Source organism: Carassius carassius, chromosome 3, assembly GCF_963082965.1.
Source record: "Carassius carassius chromosome 3, fCarCar2.1, whole genome shotgun sequence".
Lineage (NCBI taxonomy): Eukaryota > Metazoa > Chordata > Actinopteri > Cypriniformes > Cyprinidae > Carassius > Carassius carassius.
This window is the reverse complement of record NC_081757.1, coordinates 12,580,428-12,603,515: the sequence shown is the minus strand read 5'-3', so window position 1 is coordinate 12,603,515 and position 23,088 is coordinate 12,580,428. Positions and strand designations below refer to the sequence as shown.

Sequence of the window (23,088 nt, the reverse complement as noted above, 5' to 3'; positions counted from 1 at the left end):
CAAAACCAAATAATTTGTGCGACCTGAAGGATTTTTCTGAAGAATAGCAGGCAGTTTAACTGTTCAGGACAAACAAGGGACTCATGAATAACTACTACTAAACAACAACAATAACAACAACAACAAAAAGGTACTGTAACAACACAGTATTAAGAATCAAGGTGATGCAAACTTTTGAACGGGGCCATCTTTATAATATCAACTATTATTTTCTCTTGTGGACTATATGTAAACATATTTTATGTGAAATTCATATTCAGGTCAGTACTAAAACATTAACATACATTTTGTATGATCTCTCTTATTTTGGCAAAATAATTAACTTTTTGCCACTTCTGAAAGAGGGATTTAACCTTTTGACCTCAACTGTAACCTGATATGTTTGAAATGAATCTTCTCTTACTGTGTCAAAGTTTTGATCAAATTTTTCAATCATGTCTAAATTGACTCTATTTTCACACGAGGCCAGCTATTGTTTTGATTTATACTAGTTAATTGGCAACATAGAAATTTCAGTTTTTAATACTATACCTGTTACGTTTTAAGTCACCTATCTAGATTTGTTAGTGTACTCTTACAAGCAGTTTTCTTACCATAGTTACCTACAATAAAAAGTACATATCATGTAAATGGAAATTAATGTAAAAAAGCATTTCTTTAGAAGAGTATGCCACTGCTAGTCTAAAGAAAAAAAAATCCACGTGCCACTTTAAAATGAAACTAAACATGAGACTAAACAAAGTCACGAACCATACAAGATCTCATGATCCACTAGATGGAGACAAACACCTAGTACTTCCTAACCGTTTTAATCCGAAAACTAAATGAGAAGCACATTTTGTGACTAATCAATGCAAGCTTATTTTGACTGATGGAAGTTTTTAAAAAGCATTTAAAAACAATACCTTATATATAGAATAGTATCCACACACATGTTTTTAAATATTAAATTTAATCAAAAGTGAGTTAAAGAATTTCCTGCAGTTATTTCAGCTTTAGCACGAGAAAGATTAAAATAAAAGTCTTTAAATAGGCCATGCATGCCACGATATAACACAATAACGTTAGCTATTTAGTGGGCATAGCACAAGCCCCGGTGATATTCTGCTGTGCTTCAGTAAACTGTACAACTAAATCCTAGGAAACAGCAGCATACTGATCCTAAAGACATTTTCCGTGACATCGCCTGCCGAGTGTTTTTGATGGTAGTTCGGAATCATTACTGCCGAATACCGAAGCAGGAATGAACAACTCATTTGAGTCAGTTCATTTCAATGAACTGCTCAAACTGGTTAGCAGTCGCAATAGTTTCGCGATTCAGTTCGAATCATTTGACGCGCTGAATCGTTTCGTCCTTATTGTAAAAAGAACACTTTAAACCCTGGATGAAGTGGAATATTTATCTACAAAAAAAAAAAAAAAAAAAAAAAAAAAAAAAACTGCAAATAGATCCTGCCAGCGATGGAGATTTATCAGGCTGCTGTCATGCAGGTAAACACATTTTCAAACGAAAATAACAAACAGTACACGGAAGTACTTAAAGTACCAAACAATTAATTGCATATTGCATAAGCACTGCATGTATCTTGCAAATATAATGGCACGTGAATATTGTAATCATTCAGAATGGGCACAATAGTATTTAGCTTATATATTGTGCCTCAGTAACTTTACTAATTAAAGGCTTTAGAAACACCCCTGGTCGTGATATACTATAACCTACTTAGGATTTATGCTTTTAGTTACTGAAATTGTTCTTCACATAACTGCAGTGTGCAGGTGTCTCGTTGTTGGGGATGTCCCTCACACCACACCGTAGTTCGCCCTCTCTCTCCCTCTCGAGGGAGGAAAGTTTGGACAACCGCAAGTGTCACATCTGAAATTCTCTTGCATCAAGGATTTCGATGACATATAAGAGGCATAAGAGCGAAAAACGACTTCGCAAACGCAGCAACTCATATGAAGGGTAAGTGTACATTTATAAGAGCGTGGTGGTATTCATGTCTCGAGAGCTTTCATTGTAGAGGAAGCGCGAGTTAGCCAAGCGCTCTGTGTTGCCATGGCAACGAGGTCCGGAGCGGCAGTGTAATTTCCATCTCACTAATGTGGATCTAAATAAATATAACTCGACCATTTCTCGCGGAAAATGCAATGAAGATGTCTCTGTAGTCCCATAATGTAAGTAGTAAGTATAATGAAAGCATTATGTTACTTTAATTCTGTTTTTGCACCTCAACACGAATGAAGCAACTCTTGCTTCGCTAATAACTTTCCATTAGACGTGAGAAATAAGAAGAATAAATAATACAGAAATACTTTTTTTATTCTGTTAAAAAGCCTGAAAGAGAAGTAGACTATATGCAGTTATGTTTATAAAATGAAGTGCTCAAACAGAAGAACTTGATTTTAACACACTCAGGATATATTCAGCTAGCCACTCGATACACTAGCGTAACGTTAGTGGGTGTTTTGAAACATAAGGGAGCAATAAAACATCTATTATTATGCAGGTTCTATGCCAGATAATTATATTTAGCTGGAACAGGTCACAGTGAGTTAATTGCTACTTGCACGAGATTTAAATAATTATTGGCTTTAAGCTACTGAATATTGGTTGCCGTGGTTGTGCCAGGTCTCATTTTGTCCTACAATATTGGCATTATATTATCATTATATCATTCTATAAGCAAATACGGTCACATTTATAAGATAGAAAATTTGTATTTATTTATTTTTTATTAAATAAAATCCAATTCTCATGACATATTGGCTGTGTCTGAAAGCTGAAAAAAGCTTCCTTCTCAGGCACTGGCCTACAGGAAAGCATCAAAGCATGCCTGAATTTATTGTTTGCATCACATCCTGTATATTAAAATGCCTTATCTGGTTGGATTTTGAAGCTTTCTATGATATCCCAGTCCATGTGGTGTGTGGGTTGGCAGTTGGTGGAAAGAATAAAACTGAAAGTAAATTCATTTATTTATATATTTATATGTCAATGTTTTGATTTTATTGAACTTGAGAAATACAAGCTAATTATAAGCAGTTATATAAGCACATAAAAATAGTTGTCACTATTTGATTTTCTTCTAGAATGTTGCAAATGATGTTTGGGTGTCTTGGAAGCCTGACTTAAGCCATTTTCCTTTCAAGGTACTACATTCATACACAAAATACTGCCTGTCATTGAATAAACAAGAAGCAAGGTAGCTTTGGTCAGTCAACAAACAGAACTGGTCAAATATTTTCTGTATACAAATAAAGGTTATTTATTGGCATATGGTTGCATGAAGGACCTTAAAAAATTGTTGTTTTAGGATTTGCTTACTGGAAGTGTTTTTTTTTTTGGCAACCTAAAAACGTCTTATGACTCTTACTGCTCTGCCCCTTATGTAATTCAAGCAGATTGTATTCATATAGAATATTGTTATTGTAAAGTACCATAGATTAAACTGTATTTCACACTGAGCACTTCTGGTTTTACATTGAAGTGTCACATAGCCTCAGGCGTTTCCCTCAAGTCTGTTGGCTTTTGTGCTTCTCTGGCTGACGTTTATTTCACAATGCTAGGCGTAACTTGAGTGCCCAGTGGTAGGCACTGCTTGAGTCTACTCTGTAAGAGGAGACAGGTCTTTTTCAGGTGGTTTTAGTTGCTGAGGCTCTCACTGATTTTCCACCCCCGCAGGCAATAATTCTTGGCATGTAAGACTGACGTTTCTCCTGACTGTGCACTGTCACATATTGATAGTGTGATCAAGTAGGATTTTTTTTGTCAACTCTGTGCTTTGGCATCAGCAATCTACATATTATACTCTGGCACCTGTCTGGTGAGGTTTCTCGCCCAGACAGTGTGTCCAATGAAACAGCTTCCTGTCCAGAGTTAGTTTATAGTCATGCAATGCTTTATATGTCTTCATCCCAGCTCCCTTCAATCATCAGCTACACAAGGGAGCATGTCAGCTGTTGTACAGATCTTTCTTGGGAACATTTGTTATCACTTATGAACAGGGCTGTATGATTTGGGGGAAAAAAATCTAATAATCATTTTACTGATAAAAACTGTGACTTCAAAAAAGAAAGCTTCAGGTTATTTTATATTTTATAATCACATTGATGTATAATCACAAAAAACGTGATTATATATCAATATTACTATATTAATAATAATAAATATTAGTATAGTTGTTAAGTTTATTATATTAATAAATAAAAATGATAGACAAACAAAGAACTATTTTATTATATTTTATAATTTATAAATATTATACTTAATTTTATATATTAAAATAAGAAATAGTACTATCATAGTATTTTACTATAAAATAAAAAAATAGTATTTAAGAAAAATAATAACACTAATGTTACTTATAGTATTGTAATAATAAAATAATAATAAAATTACATAACAAAATAGTTTGTTTGCTTTGGCTAATGTGATTTATCTCCTGCCCCTCTGGAGGTCTATGCATGCCACTTATTTATTGTGAACCAAACTGCTCTGAGACACTGAAAACAACAGATAATGAGCTGCTCACGTATAAAAGAACACATTGCTCTGAAACAGTCAGCATATATTTATTTAATTGAATTGCAGCCTTTGTAATTGCCCTAGCTATGACCATAAGCTGATCCTGAATAGTCTTCTTTTTGGTGCTTGTCCACACAATTTGCTTACACATGATTCGTACCCCATATGACAGTGTCATACTAGATGACCACCTCTGTGACCATCCAAAATTTCTTCCTGAAGGCCTTTGAAACATTCATTTAAAAAGATTTGCTGTCATTCTGACTACCAGTTGATTGGCGCTGCTAAATTTGTTTTTACATACAAGACAGTAATGAATCAGCACAATGCCATGGTTAATGCTCATAAGGGTGTGCTTAAGCACTGCATCAAAGATACCATTTGATGTGCGGTTTCACATGTGGAATGTTTGGTGTCCTGGTGATCTCCTCAAATATTTGCAGTCTGAAGAATTGTTAATGATTGCAACCGGTGAGTCATTAATGCAGATTGGGCTGTGCGTTGTCCTTTTCCCTGAAGTCCACTATAAGTACTTTTGTTTCGCTGGAATTCAAGGCTAGATTGTTGTTATAACCCTATCCTCTCCTGCAGAGGATCGCTGTATGTGAACTGGTCATTATCACTGATTAACCCAATAATGGTGTTGTCGTCAGGAAATTTGATGATGGTGCTCTACTGTGTAGAGATGGAGTGAATGGTTGAATAACGAGTATAATTAGGGCTGAGGCAAAAGCCCTGTGGAGTGCTGGTTTTAATTATTTTTATGGATGAGGTGATGTTTCCCATCTTGACCACCTGGGTTCTGCCTGTTAAAAGTATAGTACACAGATATATTTACTCATATCCAGGAGTTTTTAAGAGTATTTTGAAAGTATAAAAGTTCTACAGTATGTTGAATGGTATGTTGACTAAATTTGCTGTAGTGTTCCTCCGAAACAGGGGACTTTTCCCTCATGACTCCTGCTTTTTCATCTTATTTTTTAAAATGTTATAAATATCATTATTGCAAAAAAGTAATGTTGTTACGTAACAATCAGACAATAATGGTATGGTTTTTAAGTTTTACGAACATTAAGACCATAACATTGCTTTATTTTGATATGGAAATTAAAGTAATGAAAACTTAACGCTCAGTAAGTGAGTTAAATGTTGATAATAATTCTGATGATTTCAGTCTGTTAATTCTGCGAATGATTTATCAGAATGATTCTCTTTGAATGATTCATTTAAAGAACTGGCTCATAAGAGTCATTTGTTTGTGAATCAGATTACACTGGTAGTGCTGTATGTATTTGCATTCATCTTATAATAACAATAACATTTAAATAGAAAGACATGTTTTCTTGCTATTACTTTGTACCACACCACACCAGTCTTTCAACATGCAGTCTCATCACATCGTTCATCGTTTATTTTGCCTTTGAAGTATGAATTCATCTAGACCCTGGATTTTTTCAACCATGCATTGATATACTGGTTTAGAGTGGGATACCTCCAAACTTCCTCCAACATATAATAGTCATGACGTCTTGGTTTTGATTTTCAAGACAAGACATACTTATATGCAATCAGTCATTGATAGGTTTACAGATATGCCCCCTTCTGTAACATTTTCATGAGTTGTTGCAATTTATTAAGTGGCAGTCCATTACAGACCTACAATTCATGTTAAACAGGAAAACATAATGTACTATGGTGAGGTGAAGAACTCAGGTAAATTATGATTATGAGGTTAAATGACTCCAATAGTATAAGCAGTCTGGACAAGCAAGGCACTCTATCACTTGGTAATGTAATTCCAAGCTTCATTAAGACTTTGACGTTTATCATTTTTCATCAAAGGCACCTGTCAATGAATAATTAAGCTGCAGATGAGAAGAGTAAAATCTTTAGTAAGAGTAGAGCAGTAGGCCACTGCATCATGCAATGTTTGATCTCAGTTTGCTTTGTGTAGCTCAGATTTAATGTAAATTAACAGCCAACATATCTGTGATTGAAACTATGGCATCCTTCTAGCATACCTTGAATGTTTAATAATGTTTCAAGAATGCTTTAATAACATATTACAAGTGCTAAGCCTTAAAGAATTTAAGTCATCCAGGTTATGCAGAACATTGTCATATCTCCATCACATTTGTCTTAATATATTAGATTAAACATTACAGTCACTATTTTTTAAAACATTTTTGTTAAAAAAATAGAATGATAATGTGAATGAAAACAAACAAACAAAAAAACTTGTAGGCCTATGCCATTCTATTATGAAAAACAGGCAATTTATTAAGAAATATTCAGGGTGTTTAATATATATTTTTCTTAACTCAAACAAATATTTAAATTTAAACAACACACATTTCCCTGCCAATCTTGTTTTAATTGGTATTCATTTCTTTTTTCCTGTCCTCAACTTCACTTTCTATCACACAAAGCCTTTTTAATAGCCCTGCAATTATTTATACACAAGTATTTTAATTAATTAATTTATTTTACAATGCTTACAATGTGAATGACTCGTAAAGTCCAAATAATTTTCAGAAAGACCATAATTCAGACATTAAGGGAAGTAAGAGAGGAGAAAGAGACCGGGAAGTTGGAAGAATATTGCATGTGAGAGAGAAAAGAGCAGAAGAAAACTGTAATACCTTTGTGTGTTCGGACATCATCATACCGGGTGCCACATTTAATTTGGGCTCAAGCCAGAGACAGCGTCGCCCACAGTCAAGAGAAACAATGCACATTTTAGCCCATAAACAGTCAGTAAACAAGCACTAATGGGTTTTTTACTGTTATGGCCAAGAAATGAAAAATGCAAGAGGATCAATTGTGGACATTCTATCTGCCATAATTACTTTCCTTTGAGTGCTTCCAGAAATCTGGGAGGTCTGTGGATTTGGTTCTTAGCTGATGGGATATTCTGTGAGGGAACTAAAATCTCTCTCTCTCTGTGAGGTTTATTACCTTCTTGCCTGTTTATGTTTGCTTGTGTGCTTACTTTTGTGCTCCTTGAAAATGTGTGCTTGTATAAAGATGTTTTGCTTCTGTAGTTGGCTTACAAAAATGAAATTCTGTAAGTGTAGCTCAAAGACTGGAAACGTGGCCTGGTGGGAAATGCATGTACTCCGACATGGTGTGTAGTGTTGCTGATGTTATCAGATACAAGGCAAAATCCCATTAAAAATAAGAATAAAATGAATGTATGCATGTTTAAATTGCAGAATGAGAGTTTAATTTATTCTGATTTGCTCTCAGCAAGAAGCATCCTTTCAACAGCACAAGAAAAACTGTAATGTTAATCAATATTCAACGTTGAGTATAAGGAGAGTGCTTTCAATATACTGTTCAGCCCTCTGATCTTAGGGCTGTGGAAATTGGGCTTTTATGTCATTTATGGCTCAATTTTGGTTTTGGCTCACTCGGCTGTTGTCAAGTTCAGCATATCTGAGTTTTGCAGTTGTTTTACCCGATTTAAACCAAGGAAATGCTGATGCACCTTTTCATCAATGCCACTCAGTTTAAGAGATTTTTTCAAGAGGACTTCACAATTCCTCTCTACTAATATTTCATTTCATTTCGCTGACGCTTTTATCCAAAGCGACTTACAATTGCTATACATGTCAGAGGTCGCACACCTCTGGAGCAACTAAGGGGTTAAGTGTCTTGCTCAGGGACACATTGGTGTCTCACAGTGGATTCGAACCCGGGTCTCTCACACCAAAGGCATGTGTCTTATCCACTGCACCAACAACACCACTAATAAAGCACAGGTTCAGCAACATTTAACCATCTCCTGTACACATACTCTTGCATTTGCAGAAGCCATTGGTGCAAAAAGTTACAGCTTCTCAGTTCAGATGTCTCTATGACTTAATCATTTTCCCCCATTTCCTATGACCTGTTTAGAGGGAGCCCCAGTGTGCTACTGTTTGACCTCTGCTACTCTTATCACGTAACTCTTAATTGAACTGATAAGAGTTTCAAGAATGTGTCACAATCGTTTTGTTTAGTAGATAGATGGTCAGTAATAGGAGAGGCAGTGCTGTTATGAGAGGACCTGTCAGCAGGACTTGATAATGCCACTGAGAGAAGAGAGGTTAAAGACACTGCTTCCTCATTAATATTTAATCTCTTGTCTGTGTGGCGGATCCACTTCGCCGCTCGCACTCATCACACCATAATTGCTTTACATTTAATTTGGCTCTGGAGAACGGTTTGAAGCTGAGTAAATTGTACTTAATGTTAGTGGAGACTTCAGACACTTTCTTTTAAAGTGAGAAGTGAATTGGAGAGCGTCAGTTGAAGCCTAGCTAATAAAGGGTTACAGTTTAGACGTTAGACTCGTAGATGCATGAATGTGATGAAGAAAGACACTTACTCCTCCTGCCTGAATATTTAATGAGATATCATATTTGAAACTTTACAATTCATTGTGTAATATACAAGCTTTTGAGAGACTGGTCATTGTTCACTAATAATTACATAGAAGTACTAACATGCGCAGAAAAGTTTCTAAGTTTCTATATTTAGGAAAGTTTACACATCAGTTAACCTATTCTAAATTTTGATTCATGTCATATTGATGATTCTAAATGAGGAAGTCCTTGTCTAGAGTTACACACCCAAACCATCTCCATATAAAGCCTTTTCCTAGTGCTCTACTGTTCAGACATCTTTGTAAACTTTTTTTGTTTTTATTTTTTTTTAAGACTTAGGGCGACTTTTGTTGTATTGTTTCTGTTATTTCTAAACTCATAATAAATGTATTTATGAATAATTCTTGCACAAATTCGTACATGCAAGGTTAGTGAATGAGATTCCAGTTTTATCTCTTTTCGTGAGGATTTCCATGTTTGCGATCATGTTGTGTTATACAGTATATGTGCGAATTACTTAAAATGGATTTATCTCACCCTTAGATGACACATACAAATGTTTCTGGAGCAGAAAAGAAAATGGCTTCTCAGTGGACTCGTGCAAACAGTGCAGAGAAGAAGGTGCCTCACACTCGCATGGAGGATGAATCCGACATACAGGTAGAGTCCTAACTGATCTACACGCAGTGCAGGCCTATTTCCACATACACATTCCCAATCAGTTTTCCCTCAAATTTTTGTTCTTGTTGCACAGAAGACATTATTTTGTAGCCATCAGAAGTCTGTGGCTTCAAAATAATGGCAAAAGGTCATTTGGATCTTACACTAAGAGCCATGGCCCTCGCTAGCCCCAACGTGACCTCCTTCCAATCTGGTAGCGCCCTCATCAGGCCTGGAGGGAAATTACACCTCTTTATGGTGTTGATTGCCCTCGCCCTCTCCAGAGGTTTCTGACTGCTGTCTTTGCCAAATCCGCAGCAGGCAGTGCTCAGCCTTGCATGCGCAGAGATAATGATCAAGTTAATTAGACCTGAGATTGAATGAACTGCGGCAGCAACTTAATCATTTGTAACTTGATTAGAAATACTATATTCTCCCAAACTCCAGAGACTGGCAAACTTGAAAATTAAGTTCCACTTTAAGGATTCAGGTCTCAACTTAATGGAGTATAGAGAAGCTGGAAAACAAACCCACCCTCATTCTGTCCCCATTAGTCAGAGCTGGAGCGTTGTTTACTGTCACTATAGGAGAAGGAGTGTGTGTGTAATACTTCACATAATGCAGCCTCTTTATTTGGATACCCAGAAAATCTATTCCTTTGGGAGGAAATTAGGTCAAGGCAACTTTGGCGTCGTCTGCGAAGCCACTCACATTGAGACGCAGAGGAAGTGGGCAATTAAGAAGGTGAACAAAGAGAAGGTAAGTGTTTGGTCGTCATGTTTCACCTGTAGACAGAGGTGATTGATGGGGAGCTGCTCCCACGGTTGTCAAGGATGGGTTAAGTGTCACAAATCCTTTGTATCCATGCAGGCAGGCACGTCTGGTGTCAAACATCTGGAAAGAGAAGTGAGCATCATGAAACAAGTGAAACATGAACATATTATACATCTGGAGGAAGTCTTTGAAACACCAAAGGTGAGAGCAAAAACATATATTGTGTTTCACACTTCTCTTTCCTTTAAAGTTCACTCAGCTGTGCTATTGGTAACCCAATCATACTACTGCATATGCTGCTGGATTGTGTTTGACAGCGGTTTCTCGTTTGATATCAGAAATTTGAAATGTACATACAGTATGTGTGCTTGTGTGGCATTCTCCAGAGGATGTACCTTGTGACTGAGCTTTGTGAGGGAGGCGATCTAAAGGATCTCCTGCAGAAGAACAAGCACTTCACTGAGGAGGAGACCAGACACATCATCAAAAGCTTATCTGAAGCTATTGTCTATCTGCATAAAAAAGGTGATGCACAGTCGCACACAAAACCCAAACACCCCCCAAAAATTGCTCACATCTTTGTTACGTCACATGCAACGTCCTGGATTCTTTTGTTCCCCTCATATACGATAATCGCTCTGATGATTGCATCCACATTAAGTTTCTCTGTCATTACTGAGAATCGGGCTTGTTTTAATAATGAGATAATAATGAACAACTGTCAGACAAAATATCAGCCCATTTTAATTGAGTCTGAGGGGTTTATTTGAAGATGCTTGGCGGTTTTTCTCTTTTTCGCTCCTTCTCGTGAAATCTGCAGTTAGAGGTAATTTAGGACGTTGCTTGGCAATGAGACACCATTACATGAGGCTAATGAGTCATTAACAACGAGCAGGGGAGGAATACTGATTAATAGGTGTGTTTTTCAACAGTCCCCGAGTGCTGCTGTGTCTCACGTCTGGAGAAGCTAATGATGCCACTTGCAGTGTGTATATAGGACTCGAGTGTTTTATGAGATTGCAGTATATTAGCCTCACACGCTGATTATAATTTGATTATTTTCACATTTCTATTTAAGTACGTACAGTTTAGGCGTGAAGTAGTAACAAAGAATCATGATCTGTAGATTGAAAGTGGTAAGTAGAGGTGGGCCCTGCACTCTATGCTAAGTTCATATGAACAAGAGTTTCAATTTAAAAGGAACGGAGCAAAAAATGTCATCAGAATTGGTCATTAAAACCTATTTAAAACTCTTACCATTCCAATGCATTGGATTTTTGCCATGCTCTTCTCTCTATGAATAATACAAACCCATCTCTCCTTTGCTCTGTTTCTTCTTTCTCTCTCTCAGATATCGTTCATCGTGACCTCAAACTGGAAAACATTCTTGTGAAGAGTTGTCACCAAGGCAACGATAACGATATGGTCAATATCAAGGTGAGAGAGACAGTAAAAACTTCTGCGCAGGCATGTGGTATGGCATTCAAACGCGGCGGGACCTCTGGACATTCTCGTCTGTTGTTTAGTTCTCCCACCGTCCTCCTTGCCCAAACCTTTTAACTGCTTTTTAAATACTGTCTCATTACACCAGACCTCCTGCCTAACTCCTTTCATATCACATTCTCAAAGAAAATGAATCACAAGTGGCTTTTCTGAGACAAATTACCAGCCGGGGCACAGCGTGGAGCAGAATAGAGCGTTGACGGGAGCCGACTGAAACCGCTACCTGGAGCGGAGGGTTGAATCAGGGCAGCGCTATGTTATAAATCAGAGTAGAATGGGGGCCCATAGACAGCGCAGTCCTGGCACTGTATTAAAAGCTTTTATCTGGCAGAAGGTGGTCATCTCTCCTGGATATTAATCCTGCCCGCCCCTGACGCACCAATGAAACGATATACACTCCTCGTATATATTATTCATACAGCTCAGGAGCGCATAGTCAGTGCGAGTGGGTGTACCGGCTGCTCCTTGGAAGTCTGTTTGGGCTGTAAATAGTTTAATTGAGATCTAGAAGTGAAAGTGAGACAGATACAGTGATCCAGTGCAGCATGTCTATAGTTCATTATATTAAAAATTTCACTAGATCAGAATCTAATGATGAAAAACAGTAGGAGAAGGAAACGTTTAAGTGTGTTCTGTACTGTATGTGCTTAAGTTAAACATTGTTCAGTTTTGAATAACATCAAAATGCCTGTCCTATCTCATCTTAGGTCACAGATTTCGGACTCTCTGTGCAGAAGGGCGGTGTAGGCAGTGAAAACATGCTGCAGGCCACCTGCGGGACACCTATCTACATGGGTAATTCATATATTCAAATGCATACATCCACATGTTCCATTTACTTGCAATTTAATAAATTACTATGGGGGGTGTTCATAAATTGAATGAAGCGCTGATTAAAATGTGCAGTAAAGAGGAGATGACCTAATTTAAGTGATGTGAAGCTGATAACATTCGAGAAGGAGTAGAGGCTGAAAGCTGTCAACGGCGTCACGCATCAGATATCACACATTACACCGGCCACAAACATCTTTCATTATTGACACATGGACTTGCCCTTTCAGCGCCTGAGGTGGTTAATGGTCACCAGTACAGCCAACAGTGTGATCTGTGGAGCATTGGCGTCATCATGTACATGCTGTAAGAAGATCTCTCATGTTGTTTTCCATCTCATGCCCACACACAGACTCACATTGCTGACTTAAACTTTGTGTATAATTGTGTTGTGTTTGTTATTCTTTTTCAGACTGTGTGGAGAGCCTCCTTTTATTTCCAGCTCTAAGGAAAGGCTTTCTGAGATGATTATGAAAGGAGAGCTCACTTTCTCTGGTCCTGTGTGGCACACCATTAGTGATGCTGGTTAGAACTCCCTGTGTTACCCACACCGTTCCATTATGATTGCAGTTCAGCCAGTGTGGTAACTATTTTATGTTTTGTCTTACAGCCAAAACTGTAATACGGTGTTTGTTGAATGTTGACCCAGCTCACCGCATCACAGCCAATGAGCTGCTAGATAACCCTTGGATTTCGGTAAGAGAACTCAATTACTCTTTTCCCTTTTAAAATGAGGTCATGAATATTATAGATTGAGAAAACGGCTAATTAGCACTCTTCAATTTGACGGATGACTAAATGTGGAACCTGGAAAAAGAAAGAGCTGAAAGAAAGAAAATCTGTGTTCAAAGGGGGACACCTCCACCATTGTTACACGGACAAACGTCTTGGAGATGATGCGTCAGTTCCGGAACGCTCCAGAGGAGGAAGAGAATGTGGAGATGAGTGAGGGAGTGCAAAACCTCTCTCTCACTTCCTCTCAGGACAAAGGGTCAGAGCCGAGAACATCTCAAGAGCTCTCAGTAACCCCAGCACCTCCTGAGGACATCATAGACATCAGCAGTAGCAGCAAACCCTCCACCCCAAACAAGAAGGTAAAAAAGTATCACAATACAGTTCATGTACAGTTTCAGCATTAAAAAAAGCATTCTGTTGCTCATTATATTATGAAAGACTAATCAGACCAAACTTTCAAGAGGAGTCTGGAAGAATCTCAATCCTTCATGCCATATGAATGGAAGTCCTGTTTTTAGTTTTAAAAATAATAAATGCTGTGATGCAAATAATTTGCTCATCATTTAATGTGTTTATCACTGCACCCATAGATAATTTTGTTATCTAGTTAAAGAATGCCACTTAAAGCACTTAAAATTTATTTTTAATGAATGTTTGTGTCGTTACATTTACATTTACTCATTTGACATATGCTAAATATCCAAAGCAACTTACAAAAGAGTAACATAAGCTTTCTGGTACAGAGCCATGAACAGTATTCATAGTATGCAATGCCAGGTTTATTAGAACGCTACATTAGGAAAAATGGCAGAGCAGATGTGAAATGCGGAGAAGACACTTTTTATTATTATTATTTTTTTTTAAATAAATAATCCTTACTAACATTATTATGTGGTGGGCATTTTAGAAAAGCAATAAAACTATATTATGAAAATAATCACAGCTAATGTATAATATTTGTCTAACGACATAATTTAGCGGAGAAAATATTCACAAGACAACAGTTTTTTAGTTGAGGTAAAGAAAGGTAAAGAAACAAAGCATATGGTGTTATTCTTGTTAGATTTTCTTGAGTTGACGTGTTATTTTATTGTACACATAGCAAACCGTGGGCAAGCAGTTTTGTGGAGTTTGGTATATGAAGATCAGTGCTACAATTGAATGACCAGAAATTCTAATATTGCTGACAGATGCACTGACTTGTACAAAAGGCTTTGACGGTCTCTTAAAGCCTCTGGGTTTTTCATGTGTTATATATTTCATTCCTATAGCCTTTGAAGAAAAAACTATCAGCCTCATCCTCTAACGGTGTTAAGAAGAGTGCGTCTGCTGCAAAGGCCTGCAGCACTTTGAATACATCCGCTGCACAGGTCAGTCATTCACTTCACTGAGCTTTGCACTTCATTTTCCAAAACATTTGTGCTTATTCAAAAGGAGATATTTTGTTTCCTAAAAGGTATGCGAAAGAAATCCTGGTCTTGAAATCATGTCTAAACTCTATTGTTGGATTTTTAAAAAAGCTGTCTGTTCTCTGAACAGCCACTAGATGGTGCCAAGATAACCCTTCTCCAGCAGCTGTCATACAGCATGCAGCACTGTCCAGTAGTGTGGTGTGTTGCGCTTTTGTGAGATGAATGAGAGTGTCTTATCTCCGCAGTCCCACACAGGTAACAAACCCCCTGCTCAGCCAAGCACAAAAAACTACAGCAAGGCCTCCTCCATCTCAGGATCCTGTCTCAAACCATCATCAACAGAAGCAGCCTCTTCAGCGTCCAACTCAAGCAAGCGCGAAAGCTTGTCCCCACGTCCCTACACCACTTCCAAACACCGTTCCACCAATCCAGCCTTTGGCTTCCGGGCTAAAAAACACAGCTAGACCTCAGCGGTGAGACTGCTCGAGTAGTTGCATTCAGTGCCAAAGGTGAGGGGGCCGCTGCTGCGTGGTGGGCCCGCTGGATACACAAATGACTCTTTAAGCCAGAACAGTTTTACAGTGAAGCAGAAGTAAAACTGTACTTCCTCCAATGTGAATGTGCTTTTAGTCTCCTTAGTAGGATGGATCTTAATAGTCACTTTTTATGAAGTAGACAGAGGCCCCTGCTTTTGATGATGACCTACTAGATTTTTGGGGGGTTGGTTGCTGCTTTATTTTTATGGGCCTGGAACAGATGAAGTCATCACGCCTATTCATGGCATCTTACATAAGGCGCATAAGTCATCTTTGCACTTTGAAATGCTTTTCTCTAGAGAATAAAGGAAGTTCATATGTTTCATCATGAAGGACTGTGAAGAATGTATTGACTGTAACAGGGTTTAATAGCTTTTGTGCTGTGTTTAGCAATAATAAATAGGTAATAACAGAGTAATTTGATGCAATATTCAAAAATATTATTCACCATTTTCGACTAAATCAAATGCCACAATAGTATGTGTAAAAACTCTATATTCATTTTACGAACATTTGTTGTTTCCTTTTGCAGTTGTGCTAATCACACCGGTCATCTTTTGCCAAATCACATCAGCTCACTGTTGTATATGAATAGATTTGTTACCCATTAAAAAGAAGCCATCCAACAGGATTTTATCTTGACTTTCAGTGACTTGTGTACGCAATATATTTGACCCACTAATTCCCAATGAATTTTTCCTACTGATGTTAGATGTGCAGAACACTTGCATCACAAATAAATAAGTCAGGGGGTGAGGGGAATTTAATGTTAGCCGTATGCTATGACTGTGAGCGGTGGGGTGCCAAGTGGTTAGACACCATGAAGAGAGCAGGATTGGGAGTCAAAGTGCAGGGTCTCTAATCTTGTTGAGAGCAGCAGGGTATACTGTGAGTACTGCAGCACTCCAGCACTGGTCTCTCTGCTGAAGAGAGAATAATCCCCAAGATGGATACAATATTAAAATAGTCAAGCAGAACTCACATAGACTGTATTACAATCCTCCTATTTGCATGTGGATGTGTGCTCATGTGTGTTTGTGTTCATGGGAATTTCAGGGAGGATACTGAAGGCCCCATCCATTTAACCCTTTTAAATGTATTATTACGTGCACTCATTTAATTTTCAATTTTATCCTTTTTGTAGTAATAGAAGAAGGGATGGAATGCATTAATGTACAACTAGGTGCAACAGGGTAAAAACAAGGAAAAGCTTGTTTTATTATGAATATAGTCCAAAGGGCCTTGTTAGGAAGGAGGCCTTGAATGTGTTGTTGCTTTTATAAGGTCAGTACATTATTTGTGCAGTAATATGGTTATTTTCATTAAAATATTTTTTTATTAAGCACATTCATGAAGTGCCATGCTTGTGAAGATTCAACAGAACGTTGCTATGAAACAAAAATAATGATCCGCTATGGTAGCTGTGCATGTAACAATAGACAATCAGGGATGAGAACTAATTCTGTAATTGATAAGAAGATAATTTAGATCTTAGAATGGAATCTTTAAGTGATATAACTAATTAGATTGGTCAAACACTGGAAAGAAACAATAATGTTGTGAAGTATTATTACAATTTAAAATAACGTTTCTATTTTAGTATATTTTAACATTTATTTGATTCCTGTAATGGTAGGAAACTGAAGCTGAAACTGAAATTTTCAGCGTCATTACTTCAGTCTTCACATGCTCCTTCTGAAATCATTCTAATATAATGATTTGGTGCTCAAGAAACATTTCTAATATCAATGTTAAAAACAGTTTTACTGCTTAATATGGAAACCAAGATTCACTTTCCTGGTTTTTTTTAATGTTATAAATGTATTTACTGTCACTTTTGATCATATCAAGTAAGTTCATATAAAGTAAGTGTTATTTCAGACACAATATGACCAGCATTTTTTTGTTTATATTTGTTCAATCTAAATAAATAAATAGTTCCAAAAGAATCCGAAGTAGAATCAGAAATTCTGTGTAGCAATCCCAAAAGGCACGGCACAAACAGTGAAACACTTCAGTTCAAAATATCATCACTCTTGGCTTGTCCAATCAAAGTGGACTGGAACTATCTTATAATACGCAACTAAGCTCAGTGATTGTTCAGCCTCAGACTTAGAGAGATACCACTTGATGGAGCTGTAGAAAACACTAAGCACTGTCACGCTAGGAACAGAGACGAGTGTTAGATCACAATAGCTCCGTATCGAGTTTCCTGCGTGTCTGGCCATGGTCACTTTTGATGGATCGAGCCATTAAATAATTATAGTGTATGACAGTGTTTATTACCCGTACACAATGAATCATATCCACAACCCGATCTGAGCGATTGTACTACAACAAGATGGACTTTTGACTACCACTAGCCAAACCGATCCATTGATGGAAAAAAGGGAAGATAACAATGATTTATATGCTTTAAGAAAATCTCAACCCCCTCAAGGCTGGGGAGTGAATTTGCATAAGGCATCTTTGGAGAACCTCCTGTACAGCTAATGCCTTGTCAGAAGCAGGGATGGGATTTCAACATATGGCCCTCATTTTCTTGTGCCAGACTTTTAATTCATTATATCAGTGAGGGAGAGAGAGACAGAGAGAGAAATCTTCAAATTGAATTGTGCTGGTGGAATGTGACCTGCAGTAAATTACAGGAGTGCATCTGTAGGCCTCAGGGAGAAAGTGAAAGAGAGCAGAAATTTAGTAGATTAAAAAACCGAGAGAAAAACTTGGTTGGAGTTCGGCTGGAGGAATGGCCCTGATTTCTTCACATTTCTCTTTGCCGGCACATCCACACTTTCGTTTGTTGTAAAATTGATTTTTTTTTGGGGGGAGAAATTTTTCTTCCCGAAAAGCCAGTGTGCGTGCAGCAGGCAGGGTAGCATGGCAGCTGAGAAAGGGGCGTTTGTTTGGGACAAGCCGTAGAGGCACAGAAAATTAGAAAGGCGGCCAGTTGGAACAAGGTGCTTGCCTTCCTCCTCCTCTGCAGTAGTGTAGCCTGACAGATGGGCACCAGGGAGGAGGAGAGGGGGAATTAAAAATCGGTCGTCTCTTTTAGATCCTGGAGTCAGAGGCACAGAGGGATGCGGAGATGCGGCCCACTGTGTGACTCCAGGAGTTTGCAGGTGTGCAGGAGGTGCTAATGTCACTCGAGGTTGAGGAATAGAGGGAGAAGGGATTGTAAGTGCCCCCCTCCGGTCTCCCACCCACGCTGGACCCAGCATCTCCTCGTACAGGGAGTCGCAACTCAATAACCTTAATGGTGCTTCTCTTAATTAATCAGCTCATCTGCGGAGACCTGATACCTGCAGTCAAGTTCCTCCTAATGCACAGCATCCTCACCATGTCGCCCATGACATTGTAGTAATGAGCTAATGCGGCTACAATGTCACACCAACGTTGCAGGGATGTTATCGGCGTGAGCTCATCTCACATGCTGATGTCCCTGATCCCCTTCAATGCAAAGCGGAGCCGGTATGGTGTGTTGGGTGCTGACACAACCGCTGACGCCTTTCTTAAGAGCAGAAATCCTCTGCCTCATTTAAACATCCGAAACAGATGGCATTTTCAAAGCAAGCTTCATCAATCTTTGTTGACACTATCCTGCTTTTTTTTGTTTTTTCCAAACTGCTCTTATTTGGGAGATTTGCAATTATAATACATAAGCTCATTTGAATATCAAATTAATTAGCGAACACACAAGAGTAAATGTTTTTTTTTTTATAAGTCCTTGTTAAAAGTGAAAAGTTCTCAACTACGGTCGGATGGCGTGTTAATTTACAGTGATATCTAATCCCACGTCGCCAGACATAAAAGGCATTACTATACATATTTTAATGGGGAGGTGGTTGTTTTCCAAGTAATTTTCTGCTACAGTACATTCTTAATTTATTCATATTTAATTTATTGGTCTCTGCATACCCACTCAGCAAAACTAATCAACAACATGTAACAGGCCTCTTAAAGATACAGCACTCTTTGGCAGGCGGCGAGACACGAGTGGTCCTCGTCTTTGAGAAGGTGCTCTGAGCGCCGAGGACAGTGCCGAGACGCACGCATGAACTCCCCCAAGGAGACTGTTTGATTCCCACAGACAACCTTTTGATAATTGAAAGCGGGAGAGGGAGAGGGAGAGGAAAAAGGAGTGAGAAATGTGGCCAGCCTTGAATCACCTGAAATATTTCAATTTTGCGGGTGCTGACCATCAGCTCCTGCTGCCAGAATGTCATCCACAGAGGACTGCTCACCTCCCCCTCCTCTTCCTCATCCCTCGTTCCCTCTCCGCAAACTCCTCTGCCCTTGAATCTGATTCGTTTTTTTCCTCTCTCTCTCACTTGCTGCTTTGGCAATCATTTAACAGTGTGACTTGAGTTCTTATCACCTGTGTGCACTGTATGCTCCAAATACCTATCGACCCATTGACACAGTGTAAGGAGGGACTTGGGCAACCTTACACATGGAAATGATTTCAATTAATTACCATTTCCCCGGAGAAGGCTGAGTGGCGAAAAGAAGAGCGAGCGAGACAAAAGGTCCAAAGAACGGGAACATTCTTGTGGTATGATGCGCGCCATGTGTAATGAGTGTTGGAAAGGTCATTTGACACGTTTCTGTTGCGATGAATCAATTTCTTTTCGAGCACTTAATTCTTGTTTTGCATGCACTGTGTTGAGAGGGTGAGCTGACCAGAGTTGAGGGGGGTAGTTTCGGCACAATAGTTGAGGGCACCTGCAGGGTTACTGAAGAGGATGGAGAGGGGCGCTCTAATGAAATCGAGCATCAGACCTATCATAGGAAAATCACTGCTGTCACCCTTATAGTAATTGGGGCATTTAATAGAGGCCTGTGATAAATCCAGCTCGATTACAAGGACTTCTTCAGAGAAAAGCCCAGTTGAAAAGTGTCTTGAGAGTCACTGACCAAGTCATATCTTTGTGGGTGATCAAATAGGTTCTACTTGACCATAAAACACCCATAAAAGTCCATAACATTTTCTGACAGAAAGTTCAAAAGATAAACTATTTTTCATTTGTCAGAGCTCAACAAAGAGTTTTTTTTCCTGCAGTAGTTACATTTTCAGGTTTTATTGTCTGTAGTGCATTTTTATATTTGCTCAAAATGTTTTTCTTTGTTTGACTGTTAAATTTAGCATCACACGAGTAACACTGCCGCTGAAAAGCAATACAGGAAACATTTTTGTGACCTGTGGCACACTTGCAGTGTGTCATTTGTGTAGATTTTTACGTTATGCCCATAAACAAACTTGTTAATTCAATTGGAGAACTTACTGTATACACAGTTTAACCTGTGTAGTCTGATTTACAAACAAATAACACTTTTTAGTTGGTCTTTTTGATAAATTAGATTTTCAACTGTTGCTTTACACTGTTAAAAATAAATGTCCCAGCAAGATTTTTGATTGAATATAATGCAATAGAAGAACTATTTTAGGTTCCCCAAAGAACCTCTTCAAGAACAGTTCTTAAAAGAACCTTTTTTTTGTTTGTTTTTTGTTAAAAGAATATTTCAATAATCAGAAGAACACTTTTAAACTATAAGGAACATTTTGTGGAATTGAAATGTTTAGTGGATGTTAAAGGTTCTTCCTGAAACCATTGACGCCGATAAAGAAACGTATTTGTAAGAGTGGATAGAGGCTCTGTAGTCGTCGTAGCCGTGACAGCAGAATTCACTGTGACCACTTTAGGACTAGAAGATTCAGTGTCCATTACCCAGAGAGTGGATATTCAGAAGAAGCTCACATCCACCAGCACTACTGCCAGCAAAAAGACAGACCCACTTTACCACATGCCAGCAGCAATACCAGGTTGTTTATATCAAAAGTCATGTGAGAGGAGGATTTTAATGTGCAGAAGTACCATTTATGAGTGTGATAGGGTTTAACTCCTTCAGTCCAGTGCATTAGCATTACATAAATAGTCATATTTATTCACAATGGATCCATGTATGGGGGAAAGTATTCATTGTTTGTCCTCACTGTGTTGATTCTGAGAATTGTTACACAATATGTTTTAAAATGAGAACATTAAGTTGTGTGAATATCTAGATTATATGACTATGTACCAATCATACCAACATGATGATTGTCAGCCGTGTCTTGGTAGATTATCAGCATGTGTTCTAGCTGCACCGGGGGTCTTTCTGTGTTTTACAGAGAGGTTTACAGTTCCCCCAAATCAACTGATGTTGTTTGTGTGCAGTTGCAGTGTTGTTTTAAGTTCCTTGTTGTTTTCAATTTGTCAAATACTCCAGAGAGAAATATACTACAGTAAACCACAGAGAGAAACGTTAAAACACATTTGTTGTGATCAAAGAGGGGAATATTTAATATGTTTAGGTTTGAAAATGCAGATAATATTCGAGCCAGGTCTTAGGGCTGTTTTAAAACTTTGCAGTAAAACAAAAAGGAACAAAAGGAGTTGACACTTAAAAAGGCTCCACCGTTCTTTGAGTAAGCCTGAAGTTATAGCAATACCATACTCCTCATCATTTCCCATTCTCTTTGAAAGATTTAAACGCCCTCACAACAAATCCACCAGTTTGCATTAGCGCCAAACTAATCTCTGATCTCTCGCTTTTTTTCTATTCAGTTTGTGGTGGGGGGAATATAGCTCCATTAAATATGGATATAATGTCAAGAAAGATGTAATTGGGTTAGAATTAAGGATGGTGCCTTGTTCAGATTACCCCTGTGAATACACAAGCTGAGAGCAACAGCAACATGCTCACGCTGTTAACTATTTGGAATAAAACAGAAAACCCTAAAATAAGAGAAAAATACAACTTCGGAACATTAGATTCCTAAAATGCGGGACTAAATGGCAAAAAAAAAAAAAAAAAAAAAAAAAACACTACCCGAGCCAGAGATGCCATATATCTGCCTTTAAAGGTTGCTAAATCCAAAATGTCTTTAATGCTCGGCTACACCTGTAGGTTGTAAACCCATTTGCTTTTATCTTTGACGTATACAGATTTGATAGTCAAATAATCCGTATTCACTCTTGAATGTTTCCAGGAAGATTCCTCATTTCCTCCCCGGCTCACACGTGGGATATGGAGCCTAACACCCAGGCCCCTCTCACACCACTCTGGACCTGCTGAGATTGGTCTCTCTCCCCGTTGCATTATTACCCATTATCACGCGGCCAGCCCTGTATAGGGTGACTGATAGAGAGATGACAGAGAAGACCTGAGCAGCAATAAAGCATTATTAGCTTTTTCAAAGCTGCCTGGGCTGGATTTAGACTGGATATCCACAGGTTCTCTGAGGGCAGTCCATTGTCACAACAGCTGCTTTTCCACCTCACAACAGGCAAAGTGTTTATTTAGAGAATGCTTTATTTGGCTTTTAGTCTGTGATTCAGACCACTGTGGAATTCAAAATAGGAAGGTTTTGTGTTTTGTAGTGCACATTAAGCACTCCCTAAACTCAGACATGCACGCATACCATATGCTGCAATACATCATGAAACCTTTCATAATTAGCGTTATATCACAATGTGGCCAAAGCCACTAGGAAGTTCCTCAAGGGACAATGCCTTTGAGGCCTGTCTCCACAACGGTGACATTTTGCTTACATGCACATTGTCCCTTTTCAATCTTTTTATGTAAAACGCTTTTATGCCACTCACCTATGGATGGATGAACTTTGCAGAAATCGATGGTATAGATAAGCCATAGATCATAGCAGTCAACTAGACTGACATAAAAATGAATTCACTGTA

General features: G+C 38.3%; 1 protein-coding gene across 4 annotated transcripts; it reads left to right on the top strand.

Annotated features, from left to right (window-relative positions):
- Positions 1-1,807: 1,807 nt before the first annotated feature.
- On the top strand, positions 1,808-15,848 carry stk33 (serine/threonine kinase 33). 4 transcript variants are annotated; one of them, XM_059529555.1, is made up of 14 exons: positions 1,808-1,966; positions 3,094-3,153; positions 9,442-9,558; positions 10,204-10,317; positions 10,429-10,533; positions 10,719-10,857; positions 11,684-11,769; positions 12,543-12,630; positions 12,897-12,972; positions 13,079-13,191; positions 13,277-13,362; positions 13,518-13,760; positions 14,673-14,771; positions 15,059-15,848. In XM_059529555.1, the coding sequence occupies exons 3-14, from the start codon at positions 9,442-9,444 to the stop codon at positions 15,275-15,277; spliced, it is 1,485 nt and encodes a 494-aa protein (XP_059385538.1). In that variant the 5' UTR covers positions 1,808-1,966; positions 3,094-3,153; the 3' UTR covers positions 15,278-15,848. The 4 variants fall into 4 exon arrangements, with proteins under 4 accessions (XP_059385538.1, XP_059385522.1, XP_059385529.1 ...); XM_059529563.1 differs by lacking the exon at positions 1,808-1,966 and adding an exon at positions 2,088-2,178; XM_059529539.1 differs by lacking the exon at positions 3,094-3,153.
- The last annotated feature ends 7,240 nt before the right edge of the window (positions 15,849-23,088 follow it).

Bases quoted from the DNA above. Each gene is read 5' to 3' on its own strand.
- stk33 (XM_059529539.1), top strand. From the start codon at position 9,442: ATGACACATACAAATGTTTCTGGAGCAGAAAAGAAAATGGCTTCTCAG. The intron at 10,318-10,428 runs GTAAGTGTTTGG...GTATCCATGCAG, and splicing joins AGAAGGTGAACAAAGAGAAG to GCAGGCACGTCTGGTGTCAA. The intron at 14,772-15,058 runs GTCAGTCATTCA...TTATCTCCGCAG, and splicing joins TGAATACATCCGCTGCACAG to TCCCACACAGGTAACAAACC.